The sequence below is a fragment of the Pygocentrus nattereri genome, chromosome 19, assembly GCF_015220715.1.
Source record: "Pygocentrus nattereri isolate fPygNat1 chromosome 19, fPygNat1.pri, whole genome shotgun sequence".
NCBI classification, from domain to species: Eukaryota; Metazoa; Chordata; class Actinopteri; order Characiformes; family Serrasalmidae; genus Pygocentrus; species Pygocentrus nattereri.
Genome location: NC_051229.1, coordinates 10188349 through 10209163, shown reverse-complemented (window position 1 = coordinate 10209163; position 20815 = coordinate 10188349). Strand labels below are relative to the sequence as shown.

The following is a 20815-nucleotide window of genomic DNA, read 5'->3' as shown; positions in this document are numbered from 1 at the left end:
CAAAAAAGTTCCCTAACTCAAAATATTTCAGTAAGGTGGGTGTGACGGCGCTGCCCTCCGCCACAATGTACATATGTTTAAACTTTCTAGGTAATGGGGACATTTCATACTCAGAGACACAAACTGTTTTTAAATAGCATTTATTGATTGAGTGGTTATGCTGGGGAACAAGAGCAAACCTGCAGAGAAAAGAAACAAAACTTAATGGTGAATGTGAATGTTTTATTATTTGTAAATTTAGATTGATTTAGTGATGTAATGAAACATATATTATAAACTAACATTATTGAAACACTTGGGGAAGGCAACAAGTACTTACCTGTGAATAGACTCCAGAGGAAGGTAGCCGTGTTTTCAGTCAGGGAGGAAAACAGGACCCTTTGTTTGCTGCGTTTTTATAGTGAACTTTCCCCCGCGCAAAAACCGGAAGTGACGTCATAGCACTTCCTGTTTAGCTCTATAAAAGCCCTAGATGGACCAGAATGAGCCAGTCTTGTGGGAGAGGTAATGGAATGTGGTTGAAGCCTGAAACCCTCTCAAGTTGTGATTGAATAACTGACTATTCATATTAAGCTGTATATATTTGTAAATTTTTTTTTCTTTTTGGCATTGGATAAATTGCATTTTTGTTTTTTTTGTTTGGCTGTTCACTGGGATTTAATAAACACCGTTTTTTGCACCCCAAACTGGAACGTACCCACGTGTCTTTTCCGTCGGACCATCACAGTGGGATGTATCGACTTTAAGACTTCATGTGTTTGATTATGTGTCTTGTGATGGCAGGGAATCTCAAGAAACTTAAATACTTCTCTCTTTTTTGACTCAATTAACTTTGGCCACTGCAGAGAGAGAAAAAGATTAGAAATTAAATGAGAAATTTTTGTTTTGTTGTAATTTAAGCTGTTTGTGCAGATCGTTGCTGTCCAATGAAAAATGTGTATCTCCATTTTTTGTGATTTTCACTTTTCTGCATCATTTGAGCTCAGCAGCTGTCCTATACATTGTGTGGAAATATCTTGATGATTGGACTCTTAGAAATGCTCCAAAATTGCTTGGAATAAAATCCATTTCTATTAACATACATTGAAAGTAAAGAGATTTTGGAGATATGTTCTTCTTTGAACAGCGAAGAGATATAAACTCAGTAGGTGGACTGAAAAACAGAGCAGGAGGACTAAACTCAGTAAACAAGACCAACATATAATGCATACATGACATTAAATAATATGTAGCTTAGTTTGGCACATTCTTATAAGAAGATTGCTAAACATAAGCTTTTATATGGTTTAGTCAGGTCAGCCCTCCTTGTGTAGATTATGTATGTTACCGGGGTAGAGGATTAAACCAGTGATCACTCACACTCCTTATTTGACAGATTAACTCAAAAATATATATTATCATAAAGTTTAACTTCTATTGTGCTGAAGTTCAGAGAATTGTTTACCTGCGAGTGGAAAGAATGAAGATCAGCAGTAGCGTCATCACCATTGAGTGTGATAAACTTCCTCTGTGACACAACATTCTACACTGAAAAAGCTATTTATTGGTTTTCTTTCATATCATTAATCACATTGAGATATATAAAATATATATGTGTGTGTATATAATATATGTGTGTATGCAATTGGTAAATCAGTGACAATCAAAACTCAAGAAAACTTAGAAGCAGACAAAAGTCTTATATATAAAAAAATTATTTAGATTTTTACTTTAGTGTTATGTTTTGTTGCCCAGTAGCTTATAAATTGAAAAATTCCTCTGTGGTAAACTCATAACTGGCCATTTGAGATTTCACATGCAAAACATAGGAAAATGATATTTAATCCATGATCAAAAGTATTGAGAGGCATAAAGCTTAACTATTCTGTAAAATAGGGCATCTCCCAGTAGTCCTTACTATAGCGATCTGCAATCGACTGGCTATGCCCCGATCCAGACAGTAGAGGGTGATCACTGGCTTTTTTCACTCAAGATAAAGCCATCTATGAAGAACCTGCCCTTGAGTTTTATCAGGTCTCTAACTGGCTCTATTAGGTAGGAATCTAAGAAAATATGGTTAATTGTTATAGTAAAGACACCTTGAGCTAAAAGTAGATATATGTTGTTTGCAAAAAAAAAAAAGCTAATGCGATACTGCCGTTAATAGTTTCTAGAAAAGTCTAGTGAGGATACAAACCTAACTCAAATGAAGAAAAAAAAAACAGAGCTAACCTAATGGTTTCCTACAACCACTCAGAAAGTATCATCAAATGGGAATGACGTTTTTTTTAGAAGGGTGGCGCGGTGGGTTGCCTGTTCACTGTTGCCTGGGCCTGGGTTTGATTCCCCGGCCGAGTGACCAGGGTCCTTTCTGTGTGGATTTTGCATCATCTCCCCGTGTCTGCATGGGTTTCCTCCCACAATCCAAAGAAGTGCAGTTAGGCCGATTGTACATGCTGAATTGCCCCTTGATGTGAGTGTGTGTGTGAGACTGTGTATGTCTGTCTGTCTGTCTGCCCTGCGATGGACTGGCGACCTGTCCAGGGTGTATCCTGCCTTCCGCTCAATGACCGCTGGGATAGGCTTCAGCAGCCCCCCTTTTCATACGCATGGGAACAAGAGCTGTTCATTGACTGATGTAGTTTGGAATTCTTAAATATTTTTGTATATTTTTGTAATGTCATCAGAGTTACAGAATTTGTAATGTAATCAAATGGCTTTACGTTATAAGGCCCAAATTGTAGTTAAAACTCATAGATGCAGCCATTATAGTAGATTAACACTGTGGTGTTTATATGCTAGCTCTACTCAATCTGATGAAAACCCCCGTTTTCATGCACAATACAAGTAATCGGATCAGAATTCCATTTAGTGTAGACTTTATCATGACAACAAGCATCACATGAGTCCAGTCAGAGTGAGAGGAGCAGCAGTGAGCAGTGCTTGTGTTTTTAACTACTGTACAAAGATGTAAGACGAAGGAAAATGTACTTCACACATACTTATTAAAGAAGGCTGAGAAGAAGACGTTGTGTTCGGAGACACGTAAGATGGGTGCCCATCCCACCGCTGTCTTTTAAAGATCAGAGCGTAAACCTTGTCTGTTCTTTATACTTGAATTTATAAAGTTCAAATTTTATTAAGCCACCTTGATTAAACTGAATGTCACCACTGAATGTCAAAAGTTAAATAGATCAGAAAATTTAATAAGAATGCTTTTCATAAATACAGGAACTTGATAAAGGAAATAATTACAAGAAAAATTGAAAATGGATAAAAATATTCACGACAGGTTATCACATTTACACTGACAGACATAACCTCACATACAAAGGCTTAACCAAGGAAAAAGTTTAAAGAAAATCAGCAGGCTGAAGCTGAGAGTAGAAAGAGATGCAGGGGTGAAAGCACCCCCAGGTGTTTTCACTTGGTCAAAGCAGATGGTCAAAGCAGTTATACGTAGAATATGTTTAATTTATAAGTACTCACTGATGAGATTCATTCAACAAAGATAACGTCCCTCATGTGCATCTTAATGGCATCAGCTGATTTGCCCTCAGTCAGGCCAAAGGCTTTTAGAGTTCACAATCCATTCACCCAGTAATACAATGATGGAAAAACCCAGTTGCAATTCCTGCCACTATATCTGGTAGAATAGATGGAGATGGGCCTAAACAAGTCCCTCAAGTGGCTCCTCCCACTCCATGTGCTTTTTGTTTTGGTCTTCCATGTGCGTTTGTTTTTGTTTAGCCCCATCGTTTCATGACTCCGCCCCTGATTGTCTACACCTGTGTTTGCAAGTGTCCCTTGTTACCCTTATGTATTTAAGCCCTGTGTTTAGTTACTGGTCTTCGTTTGAATCTCTGTCTGTGTTGTTGGTGTTATATGCTGTGTTGGTTGTGCTGGTGTTGTTTGATTCTGGTTTATGTCATGTCTGGTCCCTGATCTATCCGTGTTGTCTCATTGACCCTGGACTGTTTTGACCGTGACCCTGGATTTGCCCTTAATAAATCTCGCTAATCTCAGCACGTGCGTCCGCTTCCTCGCTCCACATTACACTATGTCACAGTGTCCTTCTCAAGAAAGAGACAAAGGCCAAAAACTATATTGCCTAGGTGTAAGAAATGCATTAAGAACATTTTCTATATTATACAGATTTAAATTTGATAATGGGAGATATAATACTGAGAAAAGTTGTGATTCATTTTACTGCAGATTGGATACATTCACCTAATCAGATGTACGCCCAGTGTTTTTTCAGTTTCTGATGATCGCTGGAGTGGGACAGATTACCAGCATACAGAGTCCAAGCTTGTTTTGAAAATGTGTAGAAGGGTGAGCGGAGCTCCTGCTGATAATTAGGGAGACAACAGGCAGGCATTTGACCCACCACTTTTCAAAGTACTGGGGTGATGCTCCACTACTTTTCGAGTTCAGGACCCGCACATAAAAACCTCCTGCTTTCCCTAAATTGCATGAACTGCTGACCAGCATGAACAGACATAGTAAAACTGAGCAGCAGAGCCAATTAGAATCTCCATTTCAGCTGGGAGGCACTTGGATGGTGCAGACCTGCCAAACCTTTAGTTGGGTTTTGACATGCGACTCTACCCGTATTCTGCAACAAACAAGTGACTGACCACACTGATTCAAAAGGGAATTCAACAGTGCATGTTTGTGTTTTTTTTTTTTTCTCTTCTTCCAGTGACCATTTTCGCTGTACTGTCATTTAATATTTCTGTCTTTACAAACATTCATATTGTTCCTGCACTGCAAGCTGCTGGAAAGAATGAGAGACAAGCAACAAAATAATGATATGCATACGATTTTGGCACGTCGATCATGGAGCATGTTTTTGGCCAGCGACATGATCGGTTAAATTGTAATTGGTTTACAAATGAGCTTCTCTATTTTCTGTTCTGTTTTCATGGTGGTGAATGTGAGAGCAACAGAATGCCCCGCAAAACCTCTGATCAGCAACAAACATCCAAGTGTAGTTTAGTCCACATTAACCCTAGCACTCCAACATCTGATCCAAAGGAAAGATCACCAAAAAACACAAACTGTGGTGCAGCCTTTAGAAAATGAACTTGATGAATAGCCTGATGTTCTTCAGAGATGTTGGCTAACAAATACTGCTATCTGAAGCGGCACCTACTGAAGCAGCTTCAAAACAAACACCAATACTGTTCACGATCAGGGTCAGAGGAGGGTAGAGGAGCCTAAATCAACACTCGAGTAAAAGTATTGGTACAAGTGTAACGGAGTTGAAATTAAACAGTTGATAAAATATTGAGTTTCACCAAAATGACTCCATCTTTGTAAAAAGGGTTAAGAACAATTGTAAAAAGTTATTTATATTTTTATATAAAAAGGAAAAAAACCTTACAAATATTTTTAGGGAGCTATTCTTTTCTTGCTGTGACATCACTGCAGACCATGTCCCTCTGCTGCTACTGTACCTCCATCAGACGAGTGAGAGCTCCGAGATGGATGCTGTGTAACTGCTGTGGTTCCTCATTAATATATAGTTTAATTCAGTTCATATAGAGGAAAAAACTTTGAAACATTGTTCTAACACATTATATGAGCATGTGGTAATCTTAGAGTGTGGTTTTGATAAGAAATGCTATTTTGTTGAATTATTGCTCAGACATGTGCTTCAGCTAGCTGAGCCTCGGTAGCTAGCTATATGGCCAGCTAAAATTCGCCCTCAGAAGCAAAGTTCCAATATAAAAACTTCTAATTCCTTCTTACTTTATATTCATATGTTCAGCTTGCAAGGTCTGCAGCCGTCTAAGGCAAGAGAGGATTAATACACTGTAAAATCCCTCCTGAAATGTGCAGTGCATTTCGCTGATGCTAGCCAAGCAGCGTTAGTTTTGTATTTGTTCTGCAGTAAGTTCACTTTGTTTTGCCATAAGAGGAAAAAGGAAACGCTTTTCTCTGTGACTTTGGGATTTGTGTGATATGAACAAACTATACGATCACGTGTATGCTATTGTAATGTGAAGAGTGCTCTTTTGGGAAGAAATACTATGAGCTCAGCAGACGAGTGAGAGCTCCGAGATGGACGCTTGCAAGGTCTGCAGCCGTCTAAGGCAAGAGAGGATTAATACACTGTAAAATCCGTTTCAGAATAAACAGTGGAAAGCGAGCCCTTGTGTCCGACTGGTTGATGACCGAACAGTGGTCGTTACACAAGCATGAAATTATTATGTAAAATTATGATGTAAAAGTAATGTAAAACTTTTAAATGTAAAAAAAAAGTAGAAATACAAAGATTGTGCAGCAGGGAAGCTCTCAGGGAAGCTCAAAACACATTGAAATTAAACACAAAATTAGTAACTAAATATGAATGTATAAAATATAACAAATGTAAAAAGATTGTTTAACTCACTTTAATAGAAGTAAAAGTAATATGATTTTAAAAATACTTAGGACAGTAAAAAAAAAAAGTTTTGTGGGTGAACTTGCAGGCAATCTTTTGGAGAAAGAAGAGTCAACATTCTTTCAGTATTGTTCAAATATCACTGAAGAACATTGGCAGGATTGTTTTTGAGTATGTGAGACAAAATATTCTCAGTAGGGTTTCAGTCTGGACACTGAAAACCATCAGCAAAAATTGTATTTTGGGATTGGGATTGGTCAATGGCCCAAAATGACTTATGTCTAAAATTTTTAAAAAGTGATACTTTATTAATCCCATAACCAGGGAAATTCCACCTCCGCATTTAACCCATCCGTGAAGTGAAACACCACATACACACTAGTGAATAGACACACACACTAGGGGGCAGTGAGCACACTTGCCCGGAGCGGTGGGCAGCCCAATCTTCAGTGCCCGGGGGTTAGGTGTCTTATATGACATATTAGTAAGATGATTTGAATCATTTAAATGTAATAAATTAGCAAAAATAGAACAAATCTATTACTTTTTCATAGCAGTGCACCAAAGCCATCTTTTTCATACAAAACTAGAGAAAGGCCAGCTGTACTTTTATGGACTCCCACAAGATGGCTGTGAAATTACTGTGAATCTTCTTAGACAGCTGTGTAAAGAGTTAAGAGTGGCTTCAGTTTATTTGGTTTGGTACCCAGCTTTGCTGGGTTTTCAAACTGTGGCATAAATGGTCTCAGCCTTCTTAAGCTGCATCTATATGATTAGATGGACACAGAAAAAATGCAAATAATTAACATTCAAAGAGTTTACAGATCCATAATCAAATCAAAGATTAAAGCATGTTTGCAGGTTTTCTCAACCAACAAAAGTTTTACAAACCTTTGAATGGATAAAAAATATTGAAGCCTGTACACTCTAAAGGCTCTGTAACTGAATGAGCTTTTAGTTCTCCTTACCTGATATGGAACTGATTTGTGTGTGTTTATTCACGCTTCTGTCCACAGCATTTGGCTGCTTCTGAATATTTTCAAGAAAAAATATGAATATGATGAATACAGTGTATATGTGTCTATAAGTGAGAAGAACTGCTGGTGCAAACAGTATATAGGCTTATATTCATCCTTAACAAAGCAATCAGCTTTTTATACACTGCAGCTCTAATCAGGTCTTTTAGAAAGTGAATAAAAATGGTTGCACAAATATTTTCCTGTAGCTTCAACTGTGTTGCTTTTCACAGCTCCAACTGCATTAAACACTTACAGCACTATACAGAGTTATGAAATATCAATCAGCATCGAATTTAAATAACTTTGTATATGCTGGCCATTTTCACCTTGTTTCAGGAATTGGTGTCTGACTGGACTGTCCATTACTTGGAGGTGGTGGTTTCTTCCCTACAACACTGTACACAGTAAAAGGTGTCTCCAGTGCGATAGGTGATGCTGACGCACCACGGTTCCACCATCAAATTGTCATTTGTATAATATGCTGCGATGATTGGATTACCAGCATGTTTTACCATTTGTGTGATGTTGTGGGGCTTTTATATCATGTACATGCAAAAGCAACAATGCAAATAATCTACAATTATGCACGTACATCCACACTGATTTAACAAATACATTTAAAAGACACATTTTGATCTGTTTCAATTGCACATCATAACAAACCATTTAGCTGCTGTTATATAAATACACCAGCAGAATGCACACATGCAAATTTAAAATGGCCTCTTCTTGCATTGAACTCAATGTCTGACGAATCCCAGTTTGTGGAAAGTAGGTTTAGCTTGAAATCTAATTAAGAGAAAAGTAATTGTAATAAATGTTGAAATTCTAATTTAATGTTCAAATTAGTTTTATTTAAGTAGTTTTAATTTTTAATCCTCACTAAATGTTGCAATTTACAATGGATTTCAGTTAACAAGTGACCATAACATTGCTACTAGTGAAAATTTTACTAGTTGAAATTTAATATTCACTAAAATTAAATGAAATTAAACAATAAATGTTTAAAACATGTGATTGGTTGTGTGCATCACAACCAATCCTGATTGGAAACCCCTGGTATTGACTACCAAATTCAACATCAGGTTTTTTTTCCCTGTTTTTTCTTTCCCCACAAAAATGTCCTTGTAAATAAATACTTTTATATTCCATCTACTGTTAAAATCCACCCTGAAGTGAGGCAGGTTATACAGAAATACAGGTAAATACAGAAGTCTGTATTTGAAACTGCTTGTTTTGTGAGTTATCAGTCAATCTCTACACTTTGTTATTTGTAATAGACAAATACGAGTGTTTTTATGGAAAAGTTTGACAGATTTGGCACAAACAACCACTGAATTAAAGAGGTTGATAAATTAGCTGCTTGGGATAAAATAAGCACAAAAAAGGACAGGCGTCTAGTTTGCATTCACACTAAACAGTGCTTTGCTGTAAATGAACAGTTACAAGGTTGTACATGTGCAGAATTCAGATGCTTTAGGCTGCTTTTACTCTGTGAAACTGTGATGCAACTTTTATTTGTTTGAAATCTACATGAAACTAAAGCATCCTCTGCATTACTTTTGAAACTCAGCCGCAACAGTTGCAAGCATCTCTACTTTCTGTAATTTCTTACAATCAAAATGCCACTTATAGATCATGTGATCACGACATACCTTAAAATGACTGTTTTCACCGGATCAAGGAAATATAACAGACACGAGAACAAATGTGAGGTTTCTCAAAGCTAATATTTCTGTGGCTGGCTGTGTTAACTGACAGTAACAGCTGCTTTGACACACAAATTACATAACTAAAAATCTGTTTTTCTGACAAAGTAGTGAAGACATATAATGATAAACTGAACATGCATTGGAAATAAAAAATAACCAATACCTGGTTGATTCTTCTTCCAGTGAAGATATAAGATGATAAAGAAAACAAAGACAGCAACCATGACCACTATGGCAACCATGACACGCGATCTTTTGTTTCTTTTTCTTCCTAATGGTGGAAAAAGATTGTTATTAATTTCACAGCAGAAGTCCAGAATGGGTTCAAAAAATTGAATTTGTTTGTTTTGGACATGTGCTGCTCACTTTTATCAGCACAGTTTCGTTTGAGTTCCCTCACTGACACTCAGTAAGAGAGAAAGGCTTTTGTCTGTTGCTGAGTCAGACTGTCACACTACAATGTTACCAAATGGTTAATTACATGTTAATATAAAGTCTTCTTTACTCTCACCTTCATCAACACAGAGTTGTTTAAGTTCTCTCGTCTCCAAAACATCCGTCTTCCAGCTGACTGGGTTGCTATGGTTACAGATGATGGTGCTGCCATTGACAGACAGGGAAAGGGTGACGCCTCCAGGAAATGTCACTTCCTTCTCCTCACAGGTTTCTTGTTCACAGCTGCAGTTGAGAGAGTGGTCATGACGTCTACAGGTGAGAGTGATGTTACAGGTATCTCTGCTTAGCTGGTGAGTCAGGACTGGAGCCTCTACTGGATCTGAGGTAGAAGATGTAAAAAAAAAAACAGTCGCAGGCCAAATACCTGTGTTTATTTGTTTGACACAGCTATGCTGTAACAAAATCTTGAGTGAATTTTAAGGCTTTACTTTAATAGAAGTGGAAAAAAGAGAAATGGTTGAGATGAAAAGTAAAAAAAATCCACTACTGTAAATGCAGGGATGGGGGAGTAACGAAGTATCACTACTTTTTGTAGTTATCTACAATATTAGTAGCTAATAACTGTAGCTGCTACAGTTTTATGAAATGTAGCTATTAGCTGTAGCCGCTACAGTTTTATGAAATGTAGCTAGTAGCTGTAGCCGAAACAGTTTTATGAAATGTAGCTAGTAGCTGTAGCCGCTACAGTTTTATGAAATGTAGCTATTAGCTGTAGCCGCTACAGTTTTATGAAATGTAGCTATTAGCTGTAGCGCCTACAAATTTTTGTGTAGCTATAGCAAAAAATTTTCACTACAAGCTTCAGTCAATCCAAGAAAAATGAACCACAGACCACGGTTGTTCACTGGGCTGGTGGCGACTGTGCAATCCTGACTGAGCTGCAGACAGTTTGAGGCTTCACTCAGGGGTGACAACCAAAATGTTAATAAGAGCCGTTTTGTCCTTTCAGCAAAAATCAAACCACTTTGGGAGGCATGATATTTTATGTCCGTTTTACCCTCTTGGCTGCAAGTATATCTCAGTATGACCTGATGTGCTAATTCAGGCTGAAACTATAAACCCAAACTCAGACTTACTTTGCTGTGCTTTAACCTTCAGCTCAGCTGTAGCTGCTTTTCTTGCATCTCGGGAAACCTCTCCGTGAGTCTCTTGTAAAATGTCTCTCAATGTTTGACTTTTTATGAGGTTGAAGTCGCTTCTCATCCTCCAGCTTCTCGTTTGAATTCTCCCTTTCCACCTTAAAGGTGCCTGACGTGCCAGATTGTACTGCGGTACCATTTCAGGTGGTGCGGGACAATTTGAACGAGAAGCAGGAGAAAGAGAAGCGCCTTAAGTTTAGCGAGTTGCTGCAGATTAAACATATCAGCAAGCCAGAGTGATTTATAAATGTAAATAAGTCCATTCATCTCCAAATGATCGGAGTTCATCTTCTCTCTCTTTGCCGTTTCATTATCTGTGTTCCTGTGTGTCCAGCAGTCTGTGCATCTTCAGCGTTAAAGGTCGGTGAATTAGCAGTTATGCGTTAACTCCAGCATTCAAGACCATTTATTGTGAAAACTGTTAGAACTGTGTGCTATAACGATTTTACAGTAAAGGAGGATTATTATTTTATCTAGGAATTTAGTTCTGCTGTGGAGCTGCAGCAGTGGAGAGATTATTCAGGCCTAATTCTCATCCCAAACAGTCAGAGTCACTGATAAGGATTTTGAGGCTAAAGTGTTGATGAAGTAGGACTCTGAATGTCATGTCAGACATATTATGACCACCTCTTTGTTTCTACACCCATTGTCCATTTTGTCAGCTCCACTTACTATATGGATGCACTTTGTAGTTCTACAGTTACAGACTGTAGTCCATCTGTTTCTCTGATACTTTGTTAGCCCCCTTTTACCCTGTCCTTCAGTGGTCAGGACCCCCATGGACCCTCACAGAGCAGGTACTATTTGAGTGGTGGATCATTCTCAACTCTGCAGTAACACTGAAATGGTGGTGGTGTGTTAGTGTGTTGTGCTAGTATGAGTGGATTAGACACAGCAGTACTGCTGGAATTTCCACTCACTGTCCACTCTATTAGACGCACCTGCGTTGTCCGTCCACCTTGTAGATGTAAAGTCAGAGGCGATAGCTCATCTGCTGCTGCACAGTTTGTGTTGGTCATCCTCTAGTCCTTCATCAGTGGTCACAGGACGCTGTTGGCTGGATGTTTTTGGTTGGTGGACTATTCTCAATCCTCAAAGCTGTGACATTTAGGTTTTTAAAAGCTCCAGCAGCACTGCTGTGTCTGATCCACTCAGACCAGCGCAACACACACTAACACACCACCACTACATCAGTGTTACTGCAGTGCTGAGAATGACCCACCACCTAAATAGTACCTGCTCTCAATGGTGATCCTGACCACTGAAGAACAGGGCAAAAGGGGGCTAACAAAGTATGTAGAGAAACAGATGGACTACAGTCTGTAATTGTACAACTACAAAGTGCAACTATAGGGTAAGTGGAGCTGATAAAATGGACAATTAGTGTCAAAATTTTCAAAATTTTAGAATTTCCTTGTTGTGGGACTAATAAAGGACAATCATAAACAAGGAAGTCATAATGTTATGCCTGATTAGTGTATCTTGCTGAAATGCTTATGTTCGGAGTTATTTCAACAGTTGACAAAGCTTTGCATTTGTATTCGATTATTTTTGTTGATTTTTCTTAGGAAAAAACTGTACTGATGTAGTGATGAAGTAAGTTTGATCGTTGTTACACTTTCTGGTGATCTTTATGTATATTTGCAGCTTTTCAATTGTGTGTTTCTTTCTACCACAGGATTAAATGCAGTGTCTTGTTCACACTGTCAGTTGGGCTGTTTGGTGTGTCAGGTGGTGATTCACAAATGTTCTGACAATCAAGCTTTGAAAGTAGCTAAAAAGTAGTGCACTGCTTTCCAAAAGGTAGCTAAAAAGTAGCCACTACTTTACAAAAAGTAGCCACTACTCTTTCTGGAAAGGTAGCTAAATTGTAGTTAGCTACAAATTTTGGGAAACTAGCTACAAAGTAGCTAACAACAAATTTTTCAGTAGCTATCCCAACCCTGCTGTAAATTGAGTTTACATTTCAGTTATGAAATTAAAATGTACAGCTTTAAATGCATCCCTCAAATATTTAGCAGAAAATAAATACATTTGTATTTAGCTGTTTGAGAGGATGTACAAATGAACTCCATTAACTTGTCCGGTAGAGATTTTAACCCCTTAAATGGTCATAGCTGTTTAAGGTCTGGTGGGCCCACAGTTTTATTACATACTTCTATTACCTAAGATTAGGTCTGCCAGTTTGCATTAAAGTCCCTGTAGTTGCTGAATAATAAGCCTTGTAAATATGTAAGAAGACTGGCATTTTAAGGGGGTAAATTAGTCCACAGAGCTGACCAACGTGGCTATTGTATTAAGAATATGTTGTACACTGGAGAGCAATAACATCAAGATTCTTTCAGCATCTGACCCCGACTTTTTAATTATTTGAACATGATTTGTTTTATTAATTTTATCTGTATTACTATTTCAACATTCTTTATATGTAGAGATCATTCTCTTACTTTCAGTAACTTAGTTTTGCTCCTTAAGATTCAAACTCCAAAAGGAAAGTGACCATCAAAACAGAGTTTAACAGATGAAAATAAAATTATTAAAGTGAAATATGTGAGTGGAAGGATGAGAAAAGCTCAGATCAAAAAAACTAAAAAAAAAAAAAAAACAGAAAACAATGAGAGGCAGCAGGATGGTAGGCAGTAACAAGATAAATAAAAAATTACAATTAAATATGTTACCACATAATATCTGCCGAGCAAAAAATCAAATAAATCAAAAATCTAAATTATGGTTTTGCAACTCATTTCATTTATATTGATCAGAGACTGAGAAGTGAATGATTTTGAACATAACATGATTGTGATTCTTTTTCAGTTTAAAAAAATAATCAACTTTGGAGTGGTCAAGTAGCTCACACCTCAGTGTACACTGCACGTTTAGCCTTTAGAAAAAATCAATATTGCATAGGTTAAATAAAGAAAAGAGAAAAGTACAGACTCTTAATAACAGCAGTGCTCCTCTCACCGACTGATTTTCTGTAAAACTTACCCAACACAGAGAGTCTGTACTCAGCAACAACTGTGACCTCATCACCAGACGCTTTTGCTTCATACAGTCCACTATCATTCTTCTGTAAGTTCTTCAGTGTCAGATTGTAGGTTTCCTCATTGAACTCCACTCTACCTTCATAATCAGAATAGTATTTGATATTGTTTTTCTTATTATATTGTAGAACATTGTTTTCTCTGTTAAACACCCAGAATAGGTCATCAAAGTCTGGTACAGGACCCTGTACATCCAGTTGAACAGAACTGCCAGCCAGTCTGAACACATCACTGGACACTGTAGAGAAACAATTGAACATATAAGAATTTTGTTATACTGTAATTGCTTTATAATGATTGATAAAACCTTTATACTGTCTGTTAATACATACATACATACACACATAGAGAACTAGCAAGAATTCAGACGCTTAATTTTCTTATTTAATATGTAGTCATATAAAGGTTTGTGCATCCTTCATTAAATTATGTTTTGTTGATTTTCTAAGTAAAAACATCCTCTACAGAGAACTCACAGCATATTTAAATGCAGAATTACTGTTTATTTGCTAAACTTACCAAATTGGGAAAAAAATAAAACATGGAATGTGGCCTGTGCAAAATCTATGGCACTTTTTAAAGGTTATATTTTTTTCCCAATATGTTAAATTCATTAAATAAATGGTATATTCATTAAAGATAAAGATTTATTTGAAACCTACATCACCCATATGAAAAGGAATTACCCCCCTAAGCTTGATAATTGTTTGTGCCACTCTTGGCAGTAACAACTACAGTCTTTTTGCGATAACTTGTGCCATATCTTTAACTTTGCTGTGGAGGAATTTTGGCCAGCTTCTTTGCAGAACTGATGTAATTTGGCTTCATTGCATATTTTTGGTGTCACGATTCGCCCCTCCAAGTCCTGTCCATGTGTTTTTTGTTTACTTTTTCATCCACGTTCTTTGTTTTGATTATTAGTCCAGCCCCTTGTTTAGTGACTCCGCCCCTGATTGTTACCACCTGTTTTCCGCCTGTCCCTCGTTATCCCTGTGTATATCCCTGGAGCGAGGAGGCGGACGCATACGTTGAGATAAGCAACTTTTATTAAGGGCAAATCCAGGGTCGTGGTCATGACAGTCCAGGTTCATATAGCCAGCACGGATAGATTGAGTGACAGACATGACAAAATACAAACAAATTCAAACTACACAAACAGCATGTCAGAACAGGCTTACAAACAATTCATACATCCCAAACATGAATCATATCAAACAATGAATGCTCAGTCTCCAAGAAATCAATACTTCGCAAAAGACAGACTAAAAGCCTGGGCTTAAGTACTCTATGCTAAGAGTCACATGATACGCAAGACAGGTAAACAAAGTCAGTAATCAGGAGGCTGGGATCTCTGGTAGGAGAGTTGTGTGTTCTCCTGTGAGTGCTGCGTCATGTGATCTCCCAGAATATTCTGGGAGATCGAGTCCACGTCCTCCATAGGTGGTTCCGAATGCATGCCATTTGGGGGATAAACTGCCTGCTTAAGGTCTTGCCATAGCATCCCAATGGGACTCAAGTCAGGACTTTGACTTTGGCTGCTCCAAAACCTTAATTTTGTTTTGTTTGAGCCATTCAGAGGTAGACAATGGATCATTGTCCTGTTGTATAACCCAACCATGCTTGAGCTTTAGGTCATGAACTGACAGGTGGACACTCTCCTTCAGGATTTTCTGATAGCAGAATTCATGGTTCCATGATTTATGCAGAAGCAAAGCAGCCACAGACCATCACACTACCACCGCCACCATTTCTCAGTGTTGGTATGATGTTCTTATTATTGAACGTGGTGTTAGCTTTATGTCAGATGTCTTCCAAAATGCTACACCTTTGTCAGTCCACAGAATTTTATACCATTTAGATGACCATCTTTTTGGCAAATGTGAGATGAGCCTTTGTGTTCTTTTGGTCAGCAGTGGTTTGCTCTTTGCAGATCTCCCATGGATGCAATTTTTGCCCAGTTTTGCCCTTACTGTGAAATCATGTACTTTGACTTTAACTGTGGCAAGTGAGGCCTGCAGTTCCTTAGATGTTTGTCGCAGTCTTTTTATGAACGCCTGGATGAGTTGTCAATGCACTCTTGGTGAAAATTTAGCAGGCCTGCCACTCCTGGGAAGGTTCACTACTGTCCCAGTTTTTCTCCATTTGTGTAATAATTGTTCTCACTGTGGTTTTGTCCCAACGCTTCAGCAATGGTGTTGTAACCCTTTCTAGACTGGTAGATTACAACATGACATCATGTGCTGCTTTTTGAGACCTTCTAGTCTGATTCACATTACCAGAAGTTCTATTTAAGTGATGCTCAGATTCAACAGATCTTGCAGTAGTCATACCTGGGTGTGGCTAGTTGAAATTAAACCCTCATAATCAGATTTAACTGGTTGATTTAGTAGCTAAGTGGCAATTACTTTTTCACACAGGGCAGGGTCAGGCTGAGCAGCCTTTTTACTTCAATAAATAAAATTATTATTTAAAAATATTTTATGTTTACCTGGGTTACCTTTGTCCAAAATTAAAATCAGTCTACAGATCTTAAAAATTCAGGTGTGACAAATATGCAAAAAATAGAAGAAAGCAGGCTGAGTGACCAACAGAGCAGGACTAAACTCAGTAAGCAAAACCATCAAGTAACACATACATGATATTAAATTGTATATAGTCTAGTTTGTGGTTCAAACAAGCTTGTAAAGTCAAAAGAAATTGAGTTATGAAATAAATAAGTTTGGTTGAAGGACAACATCTGAAATCCTCTTCTTCTATGCCCAAGAAATCCCTCCCTTCTCACTTCAGTTTCTTTGTAAAATGTATCTTGGAGTTGGAATGTAGGTTTGCTCAGTTAAAGCTAAGCATAGTTAAAGATTAGTCATTTCAGCTGCCTTTGTATACATTATGTGAAGTAAAAGTGCGGAAGATTAAACATCCTTTTAATTTACTTCTAGCTACATGTTGTACACTTAAAAATTATATTGTTCAGCACAAATTCTATTCAGATCACCAGAAAATGCACACTTGCTACAACCACCTACACTCTTTATTTGACAGAGAGACTCAAAAGTGATACATTCTCATATATTTTAACCTCTTTAGTGATGGAGTTCAGAGAATTGTTTACCTGTGATTGAGGTCAGAGAGGAGAGAACAAAGATCAGCTGCAGCATCATCGCCATTGCAAACAGAGTGACACACTTGCTCTTTTGCACTGATGGTTGATACTCTGATAGACAACCGGCTTCAGAGAGGTTTTCGGTTTTCTAATGTGCTGATGCTCAATTTACGACTTTTTGCCTCAGAGTTTTTAGGTGCTGATGTTAATGCAGAACTTTTAAGTACAAAGTGACAAAATATTTGACATTAAAAACTGCAAATTAATACAGTTTATGTTGCTACTGAGACAAATACAAAGAGGGTGCCCTCGGCTTCTTTAATTTAACAGCACTGAACACATTAGGACTGGAAACGACAGATTTCAGAGTTTATTTCTATTGAATTAATCACCCTCAGTGATCATTCAACTGTAAAGCATCATCTTGTGTTTTATTGCGTGCCTGACAGACATTTACATGCTTTTTTTAATGTCAGTCTGCTGATGTTGGTTTTCCTGTGGTTTGTCTGGTTCCTTTCAGCTTCTCGCACGGTTCTGTATATGGAGAAATGCAGCGAAGATGTGGAGTCTCTCTTGCTCACTCTCTGTGTCTATATTTCTAGCGTGATGAGTGGATAACAAGCTATGATAAACTGTAAGAACATCCATGTCTTTAAGAGGATTTGGTCAGTCTTCCTCTGATGTGGACAGTGATGACTGCAGACAGCATGAGGGTCAGAATGATGGAACATAGCACAGTCTTCAGCAATCACATAGATACACCAGCAGAGGGAGACACTGAACCTGAAACATACATGACAAAACCCACAGCTATATTGAATCTGATGACCAATTAGAAAAGAACTAATAACTTGTTTCATTCTTCTCTGTTCTCTTTCCTCTTAAATTAAGGGTCATATTTCTAATAGGAAGGCTAACGGCACTCATACACACTGACAAGAAGCAGTTAATCACAAATCAGCAGCACTGAACAGGTAACAAAATCACATGGCTTGTTTTATCTCTGCTCTGGTTTCACTAACTCACTCTTTCTCTGTTCAAACTCGAATGACCAAAAGGAAAGTGACCATCAAAGAGAGTTTAACAGATGAGAAAATGACCAGGTATGAAATAAAATATGTGAGAGGGAAGATGATGGATCTCAGATGATGAATAAACAGATAATAAAATGAGTCTCAGCAGGATGATGGGCAGTAACAAGAGAGATGAAAAATTACAAATACAGAAGGAGGCCTGAATTCAGTAAACAAAGGTGTCAAAAAATACCATCAATGACATTCAACCAGAGGGGAACCATCATGGCCCTCTACGCCCTCAGAAAAGCACCCAATATATTCTAAAAATCCTATATTAAAATTGAGTAGTTCTAGTTTTATCTGATCATATTTTAATCATCAACATCTAAACAAATACAAATCAAATCAAATAAAATCTTCAGACCTTCCCATTCAATTCATACTGAATTGTGATGGGTCAAAGAAGGCCTTTTGTCTCTATCAGAATTTTGCTGTACCTGCTGTTGGTGATTGGTGGTCCAAATTAAGAGGGCCAAGAATTAGTTATTCAAGGAGAGACCACTTTCAAATGACAGTAAAAATCTTCACTCTAAATGGGTGGGCTTAGTTATTGGTAACTTTATGACAAGTTCCACCTGCAGTGGGGACATGACACTAGTGAAAAAAGCTAGCTAACTTGTTGGCTCAATGGAAGCTGAGAGTAACATTACCGCTATTGAGGAGGACGTTGCTGCGAGTTTATTATCGATACCGTTTTCTAGATTATCTCTTAATGAAAAGTTGGAGTTAATCAGCAAAAGACGACCTACACTAAAGCTTACTTTGGCCTAAAAAAGCTTTTGAAAGTAATTTCAACTCCAGTGAGTAGACTGTGATACCCGTGGATGACAGGATCGACTAAGGAGTGAAAGCTCTACTGCTGGGACTGCTTGCTTGTTTGGCATGGAGAGGGGGTCTTGGGACAGAAATGGATTTTGGGTGTTAGGAAGTTTATCCAAGTCAGCCCATCACCATCAGAATGTTCAAGAAGCAACTGTTGATTAACTTAAAAGCAAAGGATCAGTTGCACAACCTTGCCATCAACAACTTCATTCAAACGGACAGGAGGATTGATTTTTTTCCATTGCTGAATTATGTCCCGGTTGTGGGATCAAAAAAGTATCACTTATCACTTATTCTTCATTCAAACTAATGTTCTGATCAAAGGATAAGTTATTTAAAATCATACAGGCCGCTCTGGCTGCTGATTTTATTCTGCCATCGCTGACACTGCTTGTGTAATGTGAGGGGTTTATTTGGGAAAACTTTCTGACACTGATGTGTCTGCGTCTCATGGCTGCTTGGCTGTGTGCACACTGTCATGATGTGAAAGCTTGTATGAAATGTCGTTGGTTGAGTGGCAGGAGGCAGTGACTGTCATACATTTTCTGAAGATTGTTTGGAAGAAGGATTAGCATTTTGCCCAACAAATTAGCTGTTTTGTTTAGGTGCTAACGCTGTCTGTGCTATGTGCTCGTTGCATTTCTAAGGCTGAACTATCATTTTCATTTATGTTTCTTAACTTTGCAGAACTTTAGGAGGGGACACAGTAAACTAGGCTGTTTTTTCAGACAGAGCACCGAGGTTTAAGTGTCATGGTTCACTACTGTATTCAACAGTATGTAGTCTAGTTTGACATATTTTGCTGTTCATACAATCTTACAAGGTGAAAAGAAATGGGAATATGAGAATTTAGGTTTGGGTGAAAGATCACATCTGAAATTCTCTTATTCTTCATTCTGTACCGTATAAATTTGTCTCTCTCCCTTCAGTTTCTTCTGATAAAACTTTGTAAAATGTGTTTTAGAGTTGGACTGAACATTCCCACAGTTAAAGCTAATCATAGGCTTTTATTTTTAGCCCCTAAGATCTAGATTGAGAGTATACAGTTTGGTCAGGTCAGCTGTCTTTGTGTAGATTATGAATTTTGACATTGTGAAGGAAAACATTTAATTTGCTCATTCGGCTCAGCAATGACACTAAGAGAGATCTACAAGTCTTAAAATGGGTTTTACCCTTCAAATGCACCAATTATATTGAGCTGACCAGAAAATGCACAGGTGCTGTAATCACACTCCTTATTTGACAGAAATACTAAGAAATGGAACATTATCATACATTTTAACGTCTATAGTGATGGAGTTCAGAGAATTGCTTACCCATGATTGAGATCAGAGTGGAGAGAGCAAAGATTAGCTGTTGCATCATCACCATTACAGAGACCCTGAGACGCTTCCTCTATAACAATGAAGGAGGAAGTTCTGAAAGACCCCCTCACTGCCTCAGAGAGCTCTAATGTGCTGACATCAATGTAGAACAGTGACAGTGTAAAGTGACAGTGGAAGTGGAATTAATTTGAATTTGATGCCTGAAACACGTTCCAAAGAAGTTGGGACAGGGGCCTGTTCACCACTGTATTACATCACCTTTCCTTTTAACAACACTCAATAAGCGTTTGGGAACTGAGGACAGTAATTGTTGAAGCTTTGTAGGTGGAATTCTTTCCTATTCTTGCTTGATGTACAACTTCAGTTGCTCAACAGTCCGGGGTCTCCGTTGTCGTATTTTGCACTTCATAATGCGCCACACATTTTCAATGGGAGACAGGTCTGGACTGCAGGCAGGCCAGTTTAGTACCCGCACTCTTTTACTATGAAGCCACGCTGTTGTAACACGTGCAGAATGTGGCTTGGCATTGTCTTGCTGAAATAAGCAGGACGTCCCTGAAAAAGTCGTTGCTTGGATGGCAGCATATGTTGCTCCAAAACCTGTATGTACCTTTCAGCATTAATGGTGCCTTCACAGATGTGCAAGTTACCCATGCCATGGGCACTAACACACCCCCATACCATCAGAGATGCTGGCTTTTGACCTTTGCGCTGATAACAATCCAGACAGTCCTTTTCCTCTTTGGCCCGGA

The 20815-nt window shown here is 38.1% G+C and overlaps 1 protein-coding gene across 1 annotated transcript in view; it reads right to left on the bottom strand.

Moving 5' to 3' along the window:
- Positions 1 to 822: 822 nt before the first annotated feature.
- Positions 823 to 20815, bottom strand: part of LOC108413488 — a 40296-nt gene continuing 20303 nt past the window's right edge. Inside the window, exons 8-10 of the mRNA XM_037531230.1 lie at positions 9613 to 9876; positions 9265 to 9372; positions 823 to 839 (exon numbers count right to left, since the gene is read on the bottom strand). Coding sequence (XP_037387127.1) covers positions 823 to 839; positions 9265 to 9372; positions 9613 to 9876 — 389 coding nt within the window. The remainder of the gene's footprint in view (positions 840 to 9264; positions 9373 to 9612; positions 9877 to 20815) is intronic.